At 45.3% G+C, this 18059-nt stretch overlaps 12 protein-coding genes across 12 annotated transcripts; 6 read left to right on the plus strand and 6 right to left on the minus strand. All coding sequences in view use genetic code 12, as the record gives it.

Moving 5' to 3' along the window:
* Positions 1-152: 152 nt before the first annotated feature.
* GLG1 (glycogenin glucosyltransferase glg1) lies at positions 153-1613 on the plus strand (the record flags this gene model as incomplete). Its single annotated transcript, XM_006686423.2, has 1 exon — positions 153-1613. The coding sequence occupies one exon, from the start codon at positions 153-155 to the stop codon at positions 1611-1613; it is 1461 nt and encodes a 486-aa protein (XP_006686486.1).
* A 383-nt stretch (positions 1614-1996) lies between these two features.
* On the plus strand, positions 1997-4269 carry TIF1 (translation initiation factor eIF4A; the record flags this gene model as incomplete). Its single annotated transcript, XM_006686657.2, has 2 exons — positions 1997-3170; positions 3401-4269. 2 exons carry the CDS (start codon positions 1997-1999, stop codon positions 4267-4269), a joined length of 2043 nt encoding a protein of 680 aa, XP_006686720.2.
* Positions 4270-4377: 108 nt separating this feature from the next.
* On the plus strand, positions 4378-5466 carry PSN45_003713 (uncharacterized protein; the record flags this gene model as incomplete). Its single annotated transcript, XM_066158142.1, has 1 exon — positions 4378-5466. One exon carries the CDS (start codon positions 4378-4380, stop codon positions 5464-5466), a length of 1089 nt encoding a protein of 362 aa, XP_066014239.1.
* A 676-nt stretch (positions 5467-6142) lies between these two features.
* PSN45_003714 (uncharacterized protein) lies at positions 6143-7636 on the minus strand (the record flags this gene model as incomplete). Its single annotated transcript, XM_006686654.2, has 1 exon — positions 6143-7636. One exon carries the CDS (start codon positions 7634-7636, stop codon positions 6143-6145), a length of 1494 nt encoding a protein of 497 aa, XP_006686717.1.
* A 258-nt stretch (positions 7637-7894) lies between these two features.
* txl1 (Thioredoxin-like protein 1) lies at positions 7895-8890 on the minus strand (the record flags this gene model as incomplete). The annotated part of the gene is made up of 1 exon (XM_006686421.2): positions 7895-8890. One exon carries the CDS (start codon positions 8888-8890, stop codon positions 7895-7897), a length of 996 nt encoding a protein of 331 aa, XP_006686484.1.
* A 194-nt stretch (positions 8891-9084) lies between these two features.
* Positions 9085-10804, plus strand: PSN45_003716 (uncharacterized protein; the record flags this gene model as incomplete). Its single annotated transcript, XM_066158143.1, is given in 2 exon segments — positions 9085-10749; positions 10766-10804. The coding sequence occupies 2 exon segments, from the start codon at positions 9085-9087 to the stop codon at positions 10802-10804; spliced, it is 1704 nt and encodes a 567-aa protein (XP_066014240.1).
* Positions 10805-10878: 74 nt separating this feature from the next.
* Positions 10879-12345, minus strand: PSN45_003717 (phospho-2-dehydro-3-deoxyheptonate aldolase; the record flags this gene model as incomplete). Its single annotated transcript, XM_006686653.1, has 1 exon — positions 10879-12345. One exon carries the CDS (start codon positions 12343-12345, stop codon positions 10879-10881), a length of 1467 nt encoding a protein of 488 aa, XP_006686716.1.
* Positions 12346-12468: 123 nt separating this feature from the next.
* Positions 12469-12857, plus strand: PSN45_003718 (uncharacterized protein; the record flags this gene model as incomplete). Its single annotated transcript, XM_006686419.2, has 2 exons — positions 12469-12496; positions 12550-12857. The coding sequence occupies 2 exons, from the start codon at positions 12469-12471 to the stop codon at positions 12855-12857; spliced, it is 336 nt and encodes a 111-aa protein (XP_006686482.2).
* Positions 12858-12901: 44 nt separating this feature from the next.
* Positions 12902-14371, minus strand: CTA9 (transactivator protein; the record flags this gene model as incomplete). Its single annotated transcript, XM_006686418.2, has 1 exon — positions 12902-14371. The coding sequence occupies one exon, from the start codon at positions 14369-14371 to the stop codon at positions 12902-12904; it is 1470 nt and encodes a 489-aa protein (XP_006686481.1).
* A 120-nt stretch (positions 14372-14491) lies between these two features.
* Positions 14492-14950, plus strand: TRS20 (TRAPP subunit; the record flags this gene model as incomplete). Its single annotated transcript, XM_006686417.1, has 1 exon — positions 14492-14950. The coding sequence occupies one exon, from the start codon at positions 14492-14494 to the stop codon at positions 14948-14950; it is 459 nt and encodes a 152-aa protein (XP_006686480.1).
* Positions 14951-15005: 55 nt separating this feature from the next.
* Positions 15006-16859, minus strand: AIM9 (Phosphotransferase enzyme; the record flags this gene model as incomplete). The annotated part of the gene is made up of 1 exon (XM_006686651.2): positions 15006-16859. One exon carries the CDS (start codon positions 16857-16859, stop codon positions 15006-15008), a length of 1854 nt encoding a protein of 617 aa, XP_006686714.2.
* Positions 16860-16995: 136 nt separating this feature from the next.
* PSN45_003722 (uncharacterized protein) lies at positions 16996-17709 on the minus strand (the record flags this gene model as incomplete). Its single annotated transcript, XM_006686649.1, has 1 exon — positions 16996-17709. The coding sequence occupies one exon, from the start codon at positions 17707-17709 to the stop codon at positions 16996-16998; it is 714 nt and encodes a 237-aa protein (XP_006686712.1).
* Between the last annotated feature and the right edge of the window lie 350 nt (positions 17710-18059).

The raw sequence follows: 18059 nt of genomic DNA on the forward strand, positions 1-18059 counted from the left end.
GGGTGTCATTGTGCTTGTCTGAGATTTTGTTGGCTAAATGAGATGCTCGCTTGCAGATGTTTGTTTCACTTTACGACCTTGTTTTGCGCACTTCATACATTTAGGGGTTTTTGTTTTGCAATACACCCACCAAACTTCCACCAAAGTACCCTATGACGATCGCCATAGCCACCTTGCTATATGACACCAGCTACTTACCGGGGGCTCTTTTGCTCGGGTCAATCTTAAGGGATATGATTCCTTTACATCCCTTGGACATTTCATTAGCCATTCTTACCGATAAGCTGATTTTTACCAGTGAACAACTTGGGCTCTTACAAGAGATATACCACCAAATCATCGACATTCCTCTCCTTGACACTCACTTGACCCATAAACTTGTGCACGACTTGCAAAGACCTGAATTGGGTAAGACATTCTCCAAAGTCCATTTATGGTCCCTTGAGTACGATAAGGTGTTATACTTGGACGCTGATACTTTACCCAACCCCCATTCTAATCTCTTGGACTTGTTAAAGTTGGAGTTCCACGATAGCAAGATTCTTGCTAGTCCCGACTCGGGGTTCCCCGATGTTTTCAATTCGGGAATGTTTGTTATTAAACCCAACAAGAGAGACTACAGTAACCTTGTGCAGTTGATCCAGTCAGGAGGAGACGTCTCGTTCGACGGGGCTGACCAGGGGTTGTTGAATCAGTACTTTAATCAGAATCCCGACTGGGTTGCCCTGGTGGTGGACTCAAACAACACTGAGGTTTCTACTAGTGCCAGTACCAGTGCCAGTACCAGCACCAACAATTGGATTAGCCTCCCCTTCTTGTACAATGTGACTCCCAACACCCAGTACCAGTATGCGCCGGCGTATCACTATTTTTCTGGGGCGTTGGCTCCGTTCCAAACCGAACCAATTGGACCACCATTACCTGAGTCCACGCAAGAGCCCGCCCAAGTCTCTGCCCAGTCGTTATACGGCAACACGGCCCTGGCACACTACGGTCAACACGTCAAGTTGATTCACTATATCGGCCCTCATAAGCCGTGGAAGTACCCATACAACGCATCGCACGCTGAATGGTGGGCTTTATGGCACAAATACTTTGGTACTGCGACGTTGGCCATTTTAGACGGGCACCCCCAGGACAAGCACTACACCACCAAAGACTCGTTGTGGGACGCTGGTAGACTGTCGCCTCCCAAGAGTACCTCGGGTGCGTTTGGCTCGATTCCCAACTATGGGAATTCATGGGACGACAAGAGGAAGAAGAAGAAGTCGATTCTCAAGTCCGGCTCGGTACCCCCAGGCCCCTCCCGTCTTCGTCATGTGACGGTCACGGATGCTCATTCAGAACTGGCACCTAAAGACTCGACTAAGCTCGTGAATGAACGTGAGAAACAGTCGGTGTATGGGTTCCATCCTTTTCAACGACCTGAGAGACAGTTCGACCAGACCTACGACTATGTCCCCACTCACTCATTGATTTCCAAGTTGAAAAAGACTCCTGAGGTTACCAAGGAACCTGCTGCTCCCACCACTACTACGCACGCCTACTCTCGAGCTGTCAACATCGACAAAGTGTCTGAGAAGCTTGAACAGCTTGGATTGGACTCGCAATAGAACCCCCCTCGCCGCCGTATAAGGTTTTGAAGATGTTGGGATCTAGTCCAATATACTTCATGGCTATAATTTGTTTTTTGTTTTGTGTATCATTATGATTCTGCGTTCTTCTCATCCATACCATAATTGGTTTGTAATACACGATATAACTTGAGCGACTGGACTTTCTTCACCTACCAATCACATTTCTAGTTTCCCTCTATGTATTTGTTGCCCTCTACTAGTAATGTCATAGACGTGTATTTTTGCAACTAGTTGCTAGTTGGAAGGAAAGACGTGGCATTACCCGGAAACCCGCACCACGAATCACAAAAAAATTTTTTTCACCATCTAAAAAATCCTTCACAATCCACTTAAATCTAATTTAATCCCACATTATCAATATGTCCGGAGGTATCCAAGAAGTCGACGCCAACTTGATTGAAACCAACTACGACAACGTCGTATACTCGTTCGATGAATTGAACTTGAAAGAAAACATCGTTAGAGGTATTTTCGGTTACGGTTACGAAGCGCCATCGGCCATTCAACAAAGAGCTATTTTACCAATCACAGAAGGTAAAGATGTGTTGGCCCAAGCCCAGTCCGGTACCGGTAAGACTGCTACCTTCACCATCTCCGCTTTACAAAGAATCGATGAAAACTCCAAGACTACCCAAGCTTTGATCTTGGCCCCAACCAGAGAATTGGCCTTGCAAATTCAAAACGTCGTCAGCCACATTGGTTTGTACTTGAACGTCACCGTTCACGCCTGTATCGGTGGTACATCCACTAGAGACGATATTGAAGCCTTCAAGTCCGGTGTTCAAATTGTCGTTGGTACTCCAGGTAGAGTTTTCGACATGATTGAAAGAAGATTCTTTAAGACCGAGAAGATTAAGATGTTCATTTTGGATGAAGCCGATGAAATGTTGTCTTCTGGTTTCACCGAACAAATCTATAACATTTTCAGATTATTGCCAAAGGAAACTCAAGTTGTTTTGTTATCTGCCACCATGCCCCAAGACGTGTTGGAAGTTACCACCAAGTTTATGCAAAACCCTGTGAGAATTTTGGTTAAGAAGGATGAATTGACCTTGGAAGGTATTAAGCAATTCTTCATCAATGTTGAAAAGGAAGAATACAAGTTTGACTGTTTGTGTGACTTGTACGACTCGATCTCTGTCACCCAAACTGTTATTTTCTGTAACACCAGAGCTAAGGTTGAATACTTGACCAACAAGTTGAGAGCCGAAAACTTTACTGTTTCTGCTATCCACGCCGAATTACAACAAAGTGAAAGAGACACCATCATGAACGAATTCAGATCTGGTTCTTCTAGAATCTTGATCGCTACCGATTTGTTGGCCAGAGGTATTGATATCCAACAAGTGTCATTGGTTATCAACTACGACTTACCTGCCAACAAGGAAAACTACATCCACAGAATTGGTAGAGGTGGTAGATTTGGTAGAAAGGGTGTTGCTATCAACTTTGTTACCGATAACGATGTTGGTATGATGAGAGAAATTGAAAGATTCTACTCCACTCAAATTGAAGAATTACCTGCTGATATTGGTGCTTTGTTCTCTTAGGCAATCGACTGGTGTGTGAGCTCCGTTCTGTTTAGTCAATACTTTTTCTACATGTATTTTAGAGGCCCTAGTCCAGGTACTGCTATATAATGTTTTAAATATAAGCATTTGTTAATCAAGTGTCAGTAAAAAAAATCGCGATTTGATTTCAGAAGTGCAATTGCAAATCCATGACGAGTGATATGAGCGATCAAATGCCTGGAGCATTTATAGAGGGTCCCAGTCACCCCATCGCCCCTCAGTTCTATACCAAAATGGAGGACACGGCGTCTCAGGCCAATACTTTTGTGGATGAGCAGAATTTGACGGGATTCCTCCAGAAACAAACGGTGGTCAGAAAGACCATCAGGCAAACCCATTTGATGAATCAACTAGACAAATTGGTGTACTTTTTGGCTGTGTACCAGTTGGTAAAGTACTGCCATCTGGCCAGTCTCGTACCGGTGGTCTGCCATATTATAGTACAGAAGCTCTTGAGCAGTGAACAGTTTTTCTCCACCAGTTCTGAGTCCGACTCAAGGGATTTTTTAAGCTTTATCAATGACTTGGAGATCCTCAACAGAGAAAATGACGTTGATGAAGCAAGCAGAGATCGTATAGTATCCGGAATCGTTGCCAAGGTCTGTGCCACTATCTATTGGAAAGCGGTGCTTATGGTGGCTTATCACATTGGTTTCGTGTGCTACTGGCTCAAACCCATTTTTGACCTGGGGAACATCAATATAGACAATGGCACCTGGTGGTTTGTGTCTTTCATAGGCGAGCACCGGCCCATTGACGACTGGGACCTGTTGGGATATTCTAGTAAAGTGGCACGTTTGGGTCTATTTGGACTCTTATTATCGGACTTACTTATCTTATTTATCCAATTGGTATTGTTCCAAGCGGTCTATAAGCAGTCGACAGCGTCACCCGTGGGAAGGAGTGTTGATGAAGTAGAGATTGAAATTCTCAGAAGAAAGACTGATGTGGGAGGTGCAAAAGACCCTCACTACGAAACCGAAGACACAATTCCTACGGCTTTGAAGGTAAGACTTTACGAGACGTTCAATATGTCTTCGTTCGTGCCCCTGCGGGCATAGCATGAGAAGGATAGTGATGAGCAACGAATATATTAATACAAGATCCAAATGTAGACTATTAGTGAGACAACTAAAAGTGAAAACTGCGAAAAACATCTCAAAACTCCAATGAGAAGCTTTGGGAAGGTGAGAGGTAAAATGCTAAAGGAACCATTGAGGATCGGCTATCCCCTCCAGGCCGACAACACCGAAATCCTCACGGCTCTACGACTGATTCTCTTCGAAGAGAACCCCAAACAGCACGATATCAGAGAGATATCTCATTTGTTTAGCATAGACGAAGGCATTCTCACAGGACAACATATCCCTATATCTTCCTTGTACTCCAAACCTCCTCCCGAAAAGCTCGCCGGGAAGCTCTTGTTCCGTTCACAATACTCCAGTATCCAGGAAAAACTTCTATATCGGTGGAATTCTGTTGAACCTTCTATCCAGTCACAGTTCTCTGATGAGCATTACGTGAACAATGCCTTTGAAACCCGCACAAGAATCTGGCAAGGCTACGAGATCGTGGAGTTTTTGAAGCGATTTCTGACCCACCGGTTCAACCCATACTACTATCTGGGCCTCAAGCCATGGGAAATCATTATGGACAAGTTTCTGTCTCAACAAAAACAACATCAAGACTACTACGACGTGATCATTAAATCTGCATTCAAGCACCAGAAGCTCAGTCCTGCCCAAATTCACGGCCTAGAAGAGAAGCTTGACGATTTTTCACATGTACCGGAGTTGCTGTTGCAACACACCAGTGAGTCCAGAATGGCTCACCTTCAAGAAAAGTGGGCTGCTAGACAAGTGCACAATTTCTACCTAGAAACCAAACCTCATCCAATAGGACATAGCTACCTGCGGTTTGTGAGCCAGCTCAAGTCCAAGAGCCATGTGGACAACTTTACTGATTTATCCAAGAGAGCTTCGCAGTTATGGCTGCAAATGTCGAAAACAGAGAAGATGCAGTACAAAGTGGTGGACAACCTGACTTTGCTCCACCGGTTCATCAGAACTCACTGGAAGCTTGTGGTGGCATTGGACTATATTTATGATGTGAATTTATCTGATTTCGACTGGAGACTGGAGTTACCCGTTGACAAGTTTTATTTCAATGGCTCGTACCTCAACTACTATTTGTACTTACAGGGCAACCGATTGTACGTATTGGAGCCGAACCAGTTGTTCACCGATCCAGAGGTGTGAACTGTTCTGTGGACGAATGTGGGTGTCTGGGTCAGAATTGTCTGAGGCCATATCGCATCGCAAACGCGTCTCAGAAATTTATTCACCAAACTCTCCCAATGACCACTACAGTTGACCCAATTGCTAAAAAACAGAAGCTCGAAGACGTCGCCACCTTGAAAGTATTATTGAGATCCGATAAGGCCAAGGTCCCTACCAAAGGCTCTGCTTTGGCTGCCGGATATGATATCTACTCATCTGAATCGGGGTTGGTTCCTGGTCACGGACAGGCCATGATTAAAACCGATTTGACGGTTGTGGTGCCTGTTGGGTGCTATGGACGAGTGGCTCCGCGGTCAGGGTTGGCGGCCAAGCATGGGATTTCAACCGGGGCCGGAGTCATCGATGCTGATTATAGAGGAGAGGTGAAGATTATTCTCTTCAACCACTCTGACAAGGATTTCGAAATTGCCGAAGGGGACAGAATTGCCCAGTTGGTGTTGGAGAAGATTCTCTTGACCGACGTACAAGAGATCACGGCCGAACAATTAGACGCCACCGACCGAGGCGAAGGAGGATTTGGTTCAACTGGAGGATTTGGTGCTCAGTAATGCTATCGGAGGTTCATCCATAATGTATATTTAAATAGTTTTTCCACATTATACTTCGTTAAATACTTCTATTTACAATTGAAGGCTCACATACTGGCAGTCGGCCTCAGTTTTTCAGATGATTTGGCAGTTGAAATCGGTTCAGGTTGGTCTTTGGTTTCTTCCGACTTGGTTTCTTCCGACTTGGTCAGCTGTTGGGCTTCTTCCACGGCAGCAGAAACATTCTCAGGCTCCAGCTGGATTCCACCTTCGGCCGCTTCTTCCAACTCGTCCAACTTGATTTCATCCTTCACATGGGTAACGGTGTCTTTTTCTCTCAAGTTTTCTTCGTTAATCAACTCATCCTGTTCCTTCAAGATATCCAACTTCAACTTAGAGTCGTCCGATAACTCCAATTTGGCCACATTGTAGACCTCGTCGGGAATAGCACTCAAAACAGCTAAAAGAGCGTCGTAGTACGATTCGATATCATGGGAATTTTCCCCATAAGTGTAGGTGGACGACAAAATCAACAAGGTGGAAGGGATCTTTTGTCTCAATCGCAAGTCCAACCAGGTGGTCAAATCATCTCTCAATCTACCGGGTGAAACATTCACGGTCTTGATACCTCTTTGTTGACAAGCATACTTTAATTCTTGGATGGTGAGGGATTCGACCCCCTCGTAGTCGATGGCCTTATCGTCCTTGATGATGTTCAACAACGTGTGCCTGATCTGGTACCGCAAAATTGAGTCGGTACCAAATGGAGTGATGTTCATATACTTGGCCATGGCCAATAACTGAGGTCTCGACAAGTTATCCAAAACCTGATCATTTTTGAATAACCGAGCCACCTGGGTTAAGTGCTCCCTGGAAGGTTGCTTTCCCATCGACAAGGTGTCAAAAAATGACACAAACGCCTCTCTTTCCTTGTCATTGATTTTGCTCAACTTGAGCCCACTTTCCTCCATCGTCTGCTTAATGTACTGAGATGCAGCTTTTTTAGCCTTGTACAACTTGGCATTCTTTTTCTTTCTATCACTGGTAGACTCGTACGTGGACGGCAAAAAGTTGGGGAAAATACGGACGATTACTGGAATCAACAATTCAGCAAACGGAATAAGAATTAATGCGGCAAACGGCACCAATCTCACCAAATCTGCCAACGTTCTTTGTAACTGGTTGCTCTCTCTACGGGAAAGCCCGTAACCGGCAAATACCTTGACCATCAACTTGGTGGAAACCTTGATTTCGTATCCCAACAATTTGGTACCGTCCCAATAATGGTGAGCTTCGTGCTTGACTTTTTCCCACAAGGTCTTTTTTTGGGCCACTTCCACCACTGCTTCGGACCCGGACTTGGGTGGGACGGCGCCATCCGCCTTGTCCTTTGCGGGTTCTCCGTCGCTCTGGGGTTTTGGGGCTTGAGAATTCATCCGAATAAACCCTTGAATCACACGGTTATTGAGTGTCAATTGCCGGTGCAAAGGGGATGATTTGGCACTGGTGGCGGGTCTGGTCATCAAACCTCGTTTAAGAATGGACTGGGCTGCTCCCAAAGGTTGGGGCAATGCCCTCTTCAACAAAATCTGCTTTATCATGATAGGAGCTGTGAGTTCTAAATGGATGCCAGCCTTTTTTTGGAGAGTATGGTAAAATGTTCTCAGTTTTTTCCAGACCGAGCAACACCTGGCTGGGGATGGGCAGCGCACGACCGCATATATAAGGAGTTAATAACCAACCTACCAACAACAGGGAATGGTCTCGAAGGTTGGGACTGTTTGTATTATGGAACCAGTGTGTCGTCAACACAAGTACAATAAATATATAGACTGTTTTACCTACTGCCATTTTACTGCTCACTGATCTTCACCTCTAAGCTTGTCAATGATATTCTGATCTTTCTGTTCTCCTCCAAGTCCCACAATGGCAATCTTGTCGATGACAGTATGGAAGTCATCATCGTCCCCGTCGAAGAAAAGGTTCAAACTTTGCACGTTTTGGAACCGTACAAATTTCAATCTGCACTCATACCATCCTTCCTCATCTGGCAATGATAACTTCTCGATGTGAGGAGCAGCATTATCGCCGGCCGCATCTTCAAATGCCAAGATATTGAGCTTGTTGCCCCATACTTTGATCAAGTTGGGCAATTGGGTTTCCTCGGCGTCGTCCTCGTCCAACAAGGTGGTTTCACTCACTTGAACAGGCTTCTTGGTCTTGATGAGAATGGAGTATATTTTGGAGATATGCGTCAAGGGCACGTACAACAAGATCTGGGAATCGGCATCCGAGAAAACAGAAGTCGACGGCTTGGAGAGGTCAAACACATCTTTGATGCTGGTATTAGAGTTGAGGGCCTGGGTGTTTAAAGCCTCAAAATCCCCAAAGTGGACATTATCATTCAACACCAGATAACCTTTGGGGATAAACAGCACGATTTCCTTCAAGGCAGCAGAAGAAGCGGGTGCGGGTGCAGCACTGGTGGTAGCATTTCCTGCTCTGGCAATGGCGGTGGGATCAGAATCAGCTTTTGCCCTCAACTGTTCAAATGAATCCTTCAATTTGGCCGAAGCACCTCTCACGGTGTCGACCACCTCGCCGTTCTCGAAGAAAAGAAACGTGGGCACCGCCGTGACGTTGTACTGGGTGGCCAACTCCTGGTTGGCGTCTAAATCAATTCTGACAATCTCCAATTTACCGTAGAGTGGTTCGGCGTAGAGATCATCGACTAGAGGCTTGATGGCCTGACACGGCCCACACCAGGAGGCGGTGAAGTTGGCAATGAGATACTTGTTGTTGCTGAGATACAATTGGAAGTCAGCCTTCGACTTGACAAACTGAACACCTGACATCGAACTGTGAGTTTTTGCTGATAAATGAATTAAAATGCGAATTGTCCTGTCATTTTTGGCAAGTAGATAATGACACGGTGATGAGTTTGGATCCGTTAACAACAGCGTTTGCACGCAGTATAAATAGGCCGAGAGGTGAAAGCATCTCCACCGACTCACAGGGCGCTGCCGATAGTTTGCATAGGAACCCACGAATGTTGCCCAGCCAGTTTGACCCACTGCTGTTATCGGCGGTGGATGGGAACGGGTTTGATTTCGATACAGTTTTATCCCTCGACTCGTACCGCTCCAGCGGCAGGGAGAGCACGGCGGTGGAAAGCGTTCAGAGCCACTCGCAGGACTACGACGAGGCTGACTTGAAGAAGGCCCGCGAGTTGGCAGGAATGCTTTTAGATTCAAAGCGAACGTACCTCCAAGAACACAAACTACTAGATATTAGGGGAATGGAGGACGCCTTCAATGCCACCGATAACTCCAAGATGATGACCATCCCGAAGGCAACGTACCTCCGAGCCGAGCGGGTCAAGGCGACGCTATCACTAAAATACATTGTGATTGACCGTACTTACTCACACCAAGATACGATTAAGTTCCCAGGGGTGGATGGAGTCTACAACCCGCTCCAGATCATTCGGAACCGTAAGTTGCGGGCCAAGTACCGCGAGCCGCCCCAGCTGATTACGTTCAAGACCATGCCATTGGCGTCCACCGCTTTCAGCTCCAAGAATATTGCCGGCAAACAGAGACCCTGGAGGTTGATGTGGGCCGTCGAATTGAACGAGCTCGTGGGAGACCAAGCGTGGAGAATGGGGCATATCTACGAGTTGAAGAAGCGCAACGGCGACCTCTGGTTCCCCAAATCTTCGGGACTCTCTATTGGCTCGGGAAAAGTTGCAAAGGCTCGCAAGCACGAGGGCAGGTTGAAGATGAAGAATAGGCTCCACGACAAGCTTTTTGTGGACGATGACACAGAGTCGGGAGATACAAAATCAATGGTGTCAGACCAGTCGGAGACTTCTGGTAAGTCGAGGAGGTCTTCCAACTTGTCGCCGTTGACGGAGCTCAAGACAGGGAGACGAGACAGACTAAAGACGAAGGTGCGTAAGACTTTGAGAGGCTCTCACGAGTCGGGGTCAGGGTCGGAGGTGGAAGAGTCAATCCAGGGGGATGAACTGGTTGAAATCAAGGAAGAAATAAACCCTTATGTTGCTTCAAAAGACGATTTGAATATCCTGTCGAGACCTTTTCAGACAGAACTTGAGGCTCCTTTCTCGTCCTTGAGCAACATCAAGTTCAAGCCGACGGAAGGAAAGAGAAATGAGACCGATGTAGTAGAAATTACAGAGCCTGACCTCGAGCAGCCGGTATCACTCAAGCCCCAAATAGAAAGTCTCGATATCCAATTCAAAAAGATTTCCAATAACCAGAGATTCTTCAGAAACTCTACCATTGTAAAGTTGCATTTTCTTGCAAACATATACCCACAGCTCTTTGAGTCTGCGTGCTCCAGAATTGACGAATTAACCAACACTACGATACCCCGGTTAAATCAATTGATGGTGGATATCAACGATGATACGATTCCTACGTACGACTTGCAATGCTCAACGATTTTGAACGAAATCAAGTCATTGACCCTCATCATTAATGACGATTATTCCATCAAAATCGACAACTTGCTTACTAGCAGTGATCGTTTACTTGCTGAGATAAACACTTCGCTATCACTAGAGCTCAGAAAAGTCGACGAAAAGCTCGACCGATTGAACAACTCGCTTTTCGGCAACAACTTTGTGGGAAAACTAGACTTGCACCAAAACCAGAAAATATCTATGAACGAATCGGGCAACTACAGAATAGTATACATGTTACTAGAAAACTTTATCGTTATTGTATTACGGGTTATCTGGATAGTAGCCAATATTTACAAGTTTGTGTTATTTTGGTTTAAGTTGGTGTGGAAAATTATCAAGTTTTTGTTGTTTTAGTTAGCTATAACTGTTTTGAGACTTTAGTTTATCCAACTGGGAAATAAATTTATTTGCATTGATGAAGTACTCGAACGATGATTCCTGCATTGATTCATCATAAGAAACAGTGTCAGTAGACCCTAGCAGATTTCTTGTAAAGTACCGTTTCATTTCTTCAAAACCTTCGTCATGGTTTGCATTGTCATCGGAGGCAGCAGCAAAACCGGTTTGGGTCAAATCTGATTTGTACGAGGTTGGAACGTAGTCGTCACCACTATCAACAACCACCCCAAGAATAGTACTTTTATAATAAGACAGTGAGCTTAGAAGCGTAGCCACCACATCCAACTTGTGATCATAATCATCGGCTGAAAGCTTTCCCACATCTAACATGATTCTAGGATAGTGGAGACGCAACGGCTTATCGGAATACACCTTATCAATACACTCTTGGACGTCTTCAAGAGTTAGATCGGTATTAACTTCCACCAAGATAAACGTCTCATCGTTTCCTGTAGTTCCCACCACCGTAGCAGTTCCCAATTTGGTGACAGACAAGAACTGATGCGGTTGAGTACTTGCAAACATCGCATCCAAGCCCGACTGAAGTTTGTGTTTATACATGAGTTTATCGAAAGAAAGGTTGGAGTCTGAGGTGCTGAACCCCACAGGAAATGATACACCAGACACCAATTCACGATGCAACTGAGATTCAATTAATGTTGAACTTACGAGCCCGTAACAGAACAAGTCAGATAAATACTGAGGCGTAAGGGTATCACTAATATCTCCCACAATCGGACAGATTTCACACAAATCGTCCAACAAGGCTCGACAGTAGGGCATTCCATGACTGACCTCAAAAGTACTTACACTGCCAGCGAATGACTGGATCTGGTCAAACTCAGCATATGGAGTGGTGTACTGAGATAAGTTTGCTCTCATAGACAACATTAAGTTTGCCGGTTTGTAAGTGGAATTGAAGATTTGCTGGACTTCAGAAGCACATTGGGTAGGTGTATACTGAAATCTTTTGCCCAACAAAGTACCGATCCACTGGGAGCATGCTTTGATCTGATTGGAGTTTTTGATGGCACTTGGACCGACAAGCACCAACAACGGCCTGTCAGCTGTCAGCGAGTCTAACAGGGAAGTCATCAACTGCGATAAATTCGTTCTGTACTTGAGGATCTTCTGTTGCAAAGTTGGTGATATCGGATATAAGTAGTTTTGTATCACTTCAGGCAGAGGAACAGCTATATGGCCGTTGGAGGCCAAAAGAAGTCCAGATCCCACCGAGGAAGTAGGGCGCCTTGGTGAAGTGGTTCCATAAACCCAATTGGGAGCCAATATGGCTTTAGTGGGTTTAGCACCGGCGACATCTCGGTATTTGAGATTTGTATCGCTATTGATTTTTTCCAAGGTTTTCTCTTCAACCCCCTCCTCTTTGTGGAGCGAGTCATAGGCGGACTTTAGGGAGTTCATCGGACTGTGAGAGGAAAACTTTTGTGGATTTATACAAGCTGTTCGTAATTAACTTCACTGAGTCACAAGCGCAGAATTTTTTTGCATCTTTTTGCCGCGACTTTTTTCCTATCAACTCTACCAATGCAAGCAAAATCAATAGCATTATTGGGTATGTTCAAATCAAATCTAACACCACGAATGCACCGTATTAACCATCATTAGAAAACATAGACACCCACGTCGAACAAATTCTCCAGAAATTCCAGGACGTTTTCGATGTGGCAGTCATTCAGGACAAGTCCAAAGAGTTGTTGGCGGTGGAATCGCTCGCTATGGAAACAGATGCGTTATCCATAATACGATTCTGCGAGGACCTTCTTGGCATCACCAGAAGTTTGAGAGAATCGTGGTGTTTGGACAGCATCAAAGTCAACCCCGTCCAAGACAAACAGGTGGAGCAGGCAGAAATCAACCGAATCTTCAGTAAATTTAACCAGCTCACTGATAGCATTTCCAAGTATCAGAAATAATCGTCTCACGTTAATCATTAGGGGTCCTATAAAAGTATAAAGGGTCAATACATTTTGGTTGGGCTCACGGGCCGGCTGGGTCGAGGACTCATGGTTCTGGGGGTTGTTGATTGTGATTGGTTTTCTTCATTGACTCTTTCCTCAAAGAGATTGACAAACTTTTGCACTTTGCCCACTTTGATGAACTGGAACTTTTTGTCTCCCTTGACACCCTTGACGTAAGCTGCACCAGGAGCAAGGTTATCGTACTCGTGCAAGTCAATGGTAAAAGATGTCTGTTTCTTCAAAGGTTGCTTGGAAGTAATGTTATGCGACAGTCTTCTGGTAAGAGTCCCTCCATCCTCGTCAGGAAGCACAAGCGGCTGTGGAGCCTGTGAAGCGCTCAAGGCCGAGTTAGAAGGTTTAAGTTTGACGGCAGGAAAGTTTGAAGAAATTGCAGCGGAATTCGATCTCGATCTGTTGGAGGCTGGTAGATTAGGAGCTTTCAAAGAGTCAGCAGATAACATGGGGGAAGTTGCAACTGTGCTTGTGGTGATGATCTCATATTGGGGGTCTCGCATTGGTGGTCCGAGCTTAGGAGCATCACCGAGGGTATCAAGTAACTGCATCTTTGTGGAGTCATTGTGTCTCAAATTATCGATATCACGAATAAAAGTATCTTGGTCTCTCTTGTCTTTGTTGTTAACTCTTTGTAGCGGGTTCTTGGCTAGAAGATACCCGAAGTTTATGTTGGATTTCTGCCCATTGTGTTTCCCCACTAAAGTCACAGCATCATCTTCATCAAGGTGTAACAGTTGGTACAGAATATCACCATCGTCTATAGTGCAACAGCCTGGAGTTACGTCGTGGTCCGACATGTCCAAAGTGGTTTCTGTGCCAGATATTTCATCATTGATCTCGCTCAAATCGGCTAGTTGGGGCAGAAAGTCGATGTCAAAGTCTCTGGATGATGTCCATACCTCACGAAACAACCGGGAGATATATAACTCGATCTGTTGGATAAAATTAAAGTCACAAAGAAGAAGAATCCCATAGTTCTCATCTTTCAAAAAGTCTATAGTGAGGTCTCCCGAACTGTCTACCATGAAGTTGAGTAGCCTCAAGCTTAACGTGACAATAAAAACCTCATCGCTCACAAAGTCTCGGCACGAGATGTTCGACTTGGAGTCGTAGGTCAACAAGGTGCTGATTAAATTTGTGGGCCGAACCTCGTCATGGTTAGTTTTGGCCAAAAAGATGAGGTTATCTCTAATGAGGTCCGAAGGCTTCAAACTCTTGTTCCTGCTGATGAGAGTGTTGAGCTCGACATTCACCACAAAGTCGATCTCCAGGTGCTCGGCTAAATCAATAGAGGGTTGGGAGTTATTGGTTCTTAGGTGGGAGTAAATCTGAAACAAGCGCTTGGCCTTGTCCAAAACATCCAGGGAAAAGATGAAGTTCGGCTTGTGCAAGTCCTGCGGGTTCGGATGGAAGTGGAAAGACTGGTACCTCTTGAGGTTTAGTCCTTGGCTCATATTATAGTTGCCACTGGTCGTATCAATTGTTTTGAGGGATGTGAAGTAGTTGTTTACTTTTCGATTAAACTACTAGTTATAGTAATTTCGCGGAAACCTAACAAATTTAGCAGATCCAGAATGAGCTCCTACTACTTCACAATCATAGGAACCAACGACACGCCTCTCTACGAGCTCGAGTTTGCCTCTTTCAAGCTAGGCGGATCGGGGGCGTCGCAGGTGCCGGGCAAAAGTCAGTTTTCCAATAATGTCAAGGAAATTCTCCCGTTCGTGACCCATTCTTCCATTGATCTCATCGAGGATGTTCAGTGGAATAACAACCAGTTCTACTTGGGGAAAGTGGACTCCTTCTATGGATTGCTGGTCAATGCATTTGTGACACAAGGGAACATCAAGTTTATAATATGCTACGATAACGGAAACGGTAGATATGATGAGAATGCCATTCGGCAATTTTTCATGGAAACGAACGAACTCTACGTTAAGGAGCTCATGGACCCATTCTATAGCGTGAACGACGCCCTCACGTCGCCGGACTTTGATTTGCGCATCAAGCTTCTTGCTAAGAAGTACTTATAGGTGTCCTAAATTCTGATAATTCTATATACAAATACACACGAGCATTAGAGTCTAATTACTGGTTAGCTTCCTGTTCTTGCTGGAGAAGCTTCTCGGTCTCAATCTCATACCCATCTGGAGTTTGTTTCAAAAGTCCGCCGTCCTTCAACTGGTCAAACATATCTTGCGGAACCCAACCCCCAGTGGCTGCAAATGGAGTAGACGAAATTTCGGTCTGGTAAGCCTGCAAATCAGATTGGAATTGTTCTACAACTTCAGGGGTATAGTCGATGGGGAATTCCGGGGTTTGTGCGTTACACAACTCGTTGGCGACGTATGCTTCCCAAAGTCCTTTGAGTTGCAAAATGGATCCTTCAACGTATAAATAGTCCCTATCGCTTTTGTACTCCAACGCTTGTAAGTATGGAGACTTCAACACCTTGACATGAGGAGAGGCCACCGCAATCAAGTCGTGTCTATTTTTATTCAACTCGAGTTCCCAAAGCCTTTCATTACGGGTCTTGTAGTACATGAACTGGTACTGCTGTTGTTCCAACTCGTCAAGTTCCTTGAAGTTGGGGATGTCTTCTTCCAAGTTGTATATCTTGACACCCGAATATGCCACAAACTTGGGGTAGTTAAACAACACAAACGGCTTGATGGAGGAGTACTCGAAGTCGGTGAAGAACAACTCATTGTTTCTGTCCGAGTTGGCAATCACGTTCAATGGATCCAAGTCCGGAACAAAGAGTCTTGGTTTGAACAATTCCTCAACGTTGGGGATGCTCTTGGAGGCCTTGTTGAGTAACAAAGGGGCCATTTTCGCCAAGTTCTCGAAGGTTGCAATCAGGTTCTTCAAGTTTTGAATGTTTTCAACCTGATTACTCGAATCGGCTTCCGCGAGTCCTAATCTGGTGGTTAAGTTTTCCAATTCAATTTTAGCAATGCTGGCAATGACAGCTTCGGGCTGGTCAGAGGGCCAGGGTCCGTTATGGGTAGTGATCTGCTTGGACTTCAACTTGTTTTTATTTCTCAAAAACGATTTTTCAACTGATGGACCGATTCTCCATCTGTTGACGAATAATTCGTTGGATTCTCCTTCGTAGGGCAAGTCGGACTGTAAATATCCCTCGACATCGGCAGTGAAGTACAACGATCCGAACTTGTTGAACACCACTGAGTTTGTGGCATTCTGAAAGTCGGCAATTGGTTTGATCACGTCTTCGAGCTTCTGCTTGGAATCAGGAACCTCATCAGTAATCAACGGTTCCCATTGTTTCATCAAAAGGTCACCTGGAATGTACTCCATCAAAATGTAAGGACTTTGAAGAAAGTTGAGTTTATTAGCACCATAACTTAAGATGCGAGGAACCTTCAAACCCAATTTCAACGAAAGAAAATCGTTGGTGGCTACTTCACTCTTGATCTTCTCACCGATTGAGTACTCGCTCTCCAATTTATAAGGGAGCCTCAACACCAATTCGGTGCCGTTTGATAAGGAGATCTTGTAGATCCGGTTGCTCTTACCTTCGTGGATGCTGGAAATCGACTTGACCAGGAGCAGGCCGTCAGATTTGCCCACCAACAGTAAGTTGTGTGACAAAATCACCGAGCCATCCGCCAAAGACTTGGGGGTTTGCACCTTGAAGTTGTTATTTTCGGCAGAATAATGTTCAAAGAGTAGTTGAACCAACTTGGTGGTGCCTTCGATGGAAAAACGAGTCTGTCTCTTTGCCTTTTCTATAGCGTCGTTTTTCATCCACGAACCCCAGGAATACTGGAAGAATGGCGACCGGTTGGGATCAGAGGTGTCTGCGATCTTGGTCTCCACCTCAGTGGGCTGGCTGGTGAGGGACGAGCCGAACCGTACCATCCTGGTGGCACATATCGGTCTTGATCTTGCGGCGTATCTGGCAATGGACCTGAACATGATGTGAGGGAAGTGAAAACTAGTGCGAGCGAGATCTGAAAATTGATGCGAAAATTTTTTGTTGCTCGCAGGTGGAAATGGCTGCAACAATTAGCAGATATTAGAGTCTAATCGTACATTCGTTAAAGGCGCTAAATCAGGTGTCTGGGTTGAGCATGTCAATTTTGGACCACAAGGACATGTCGGGTTGCTTGTAGAAAGGTGGTAGGGCCGGCTGTTCATGGCCGCCGAATCCTTCGAACTCGGCGTCGGTGGTCTTGAACGATACCTCGCTGTAGCTGTAGGCTCCCTGAGCCATGGGGGTGGGAGAGCCACGGCCACCGGCCGGAGACTGTTGGGGAGAGGTGTCAATGTGTATGGAGGTGACCTTGGAACCTTTTACGTCTGTGTTGCCATTCAAGGTCTTTTCACTAGGTACCCGGTCTGCACTAGAAACCCGGACCGATTTGACAGTGGTGGTTTTGATCATGCTTGAAATTATATGGTTTGAATAGGCTTTTGGACCCTTTCTGTGGAACTTTCTGCCTTCGATTCCGTCCTTGGTGGCAGTGGTGGATAAGCACGAGGTGGTGGAATTTCTGGACAAACTAGGCGAAGGAACGCTCAAGTTTCCATCGCCGTTGGATTCTCCGTCGCTAGAACTGTCGTTGAACAAGTCATTTTGGCTGATGTCGGAGTTGACGTTGAAAATCTTTAGGTTGCGAGACGAGAGCGATTCGTTGCTGAGGCGAGAAAGAGAGTCGTCGAGTTGGGAATCCAGGTCGAACTCGGGAGGGTCTGCGTCGTAGGAGGACGAGAAATTGACTTTGCCGCTGTAGATGGACTTGATGCTGGCATCAGGGTGGGCCATGGTGAATGAAGAAGCAATTGGAAATGGGGTGGTTTATTTATGGGGACAGTGCGGCCTGTATGGGATGACCAATTTTTGCGGTGACAGCACGCGGGGATACCGGTGTCTCGCGAGGGACTTGCATTTGTACAGTGTGGTTTTGTTTTGTGGTTGTTTAGTTTTGTATTCGGGTAGTTTTGTTGTGTATGTGTATTTGTGTATTTGTGTATTTCTATGATTCTGTGCTTCTGCATTCTGTAATTCTGTAATTCTGTAATTCTGTGATTCTGCCTTCTGTAATTCTGTAATTCTGCCTTCTGTAATTCTGTAATTCTGTGATTCTACCTTCTGTAATTCTGTAATTTTGTGAT

Source organism: Yamadazyma tenuis, chromosome 5 (genome assembly GCF_029203305.1).
Source record: "Yamadazyma tenuis chromosome 5, complete sequence".
Lineage (NCBI taxonomy): Eukaryota > Fungi > Ascomycota > Pichiomycetes > Serinales > Debaryomycetaceae > Yamadazyma > Yamadazyma tenuis.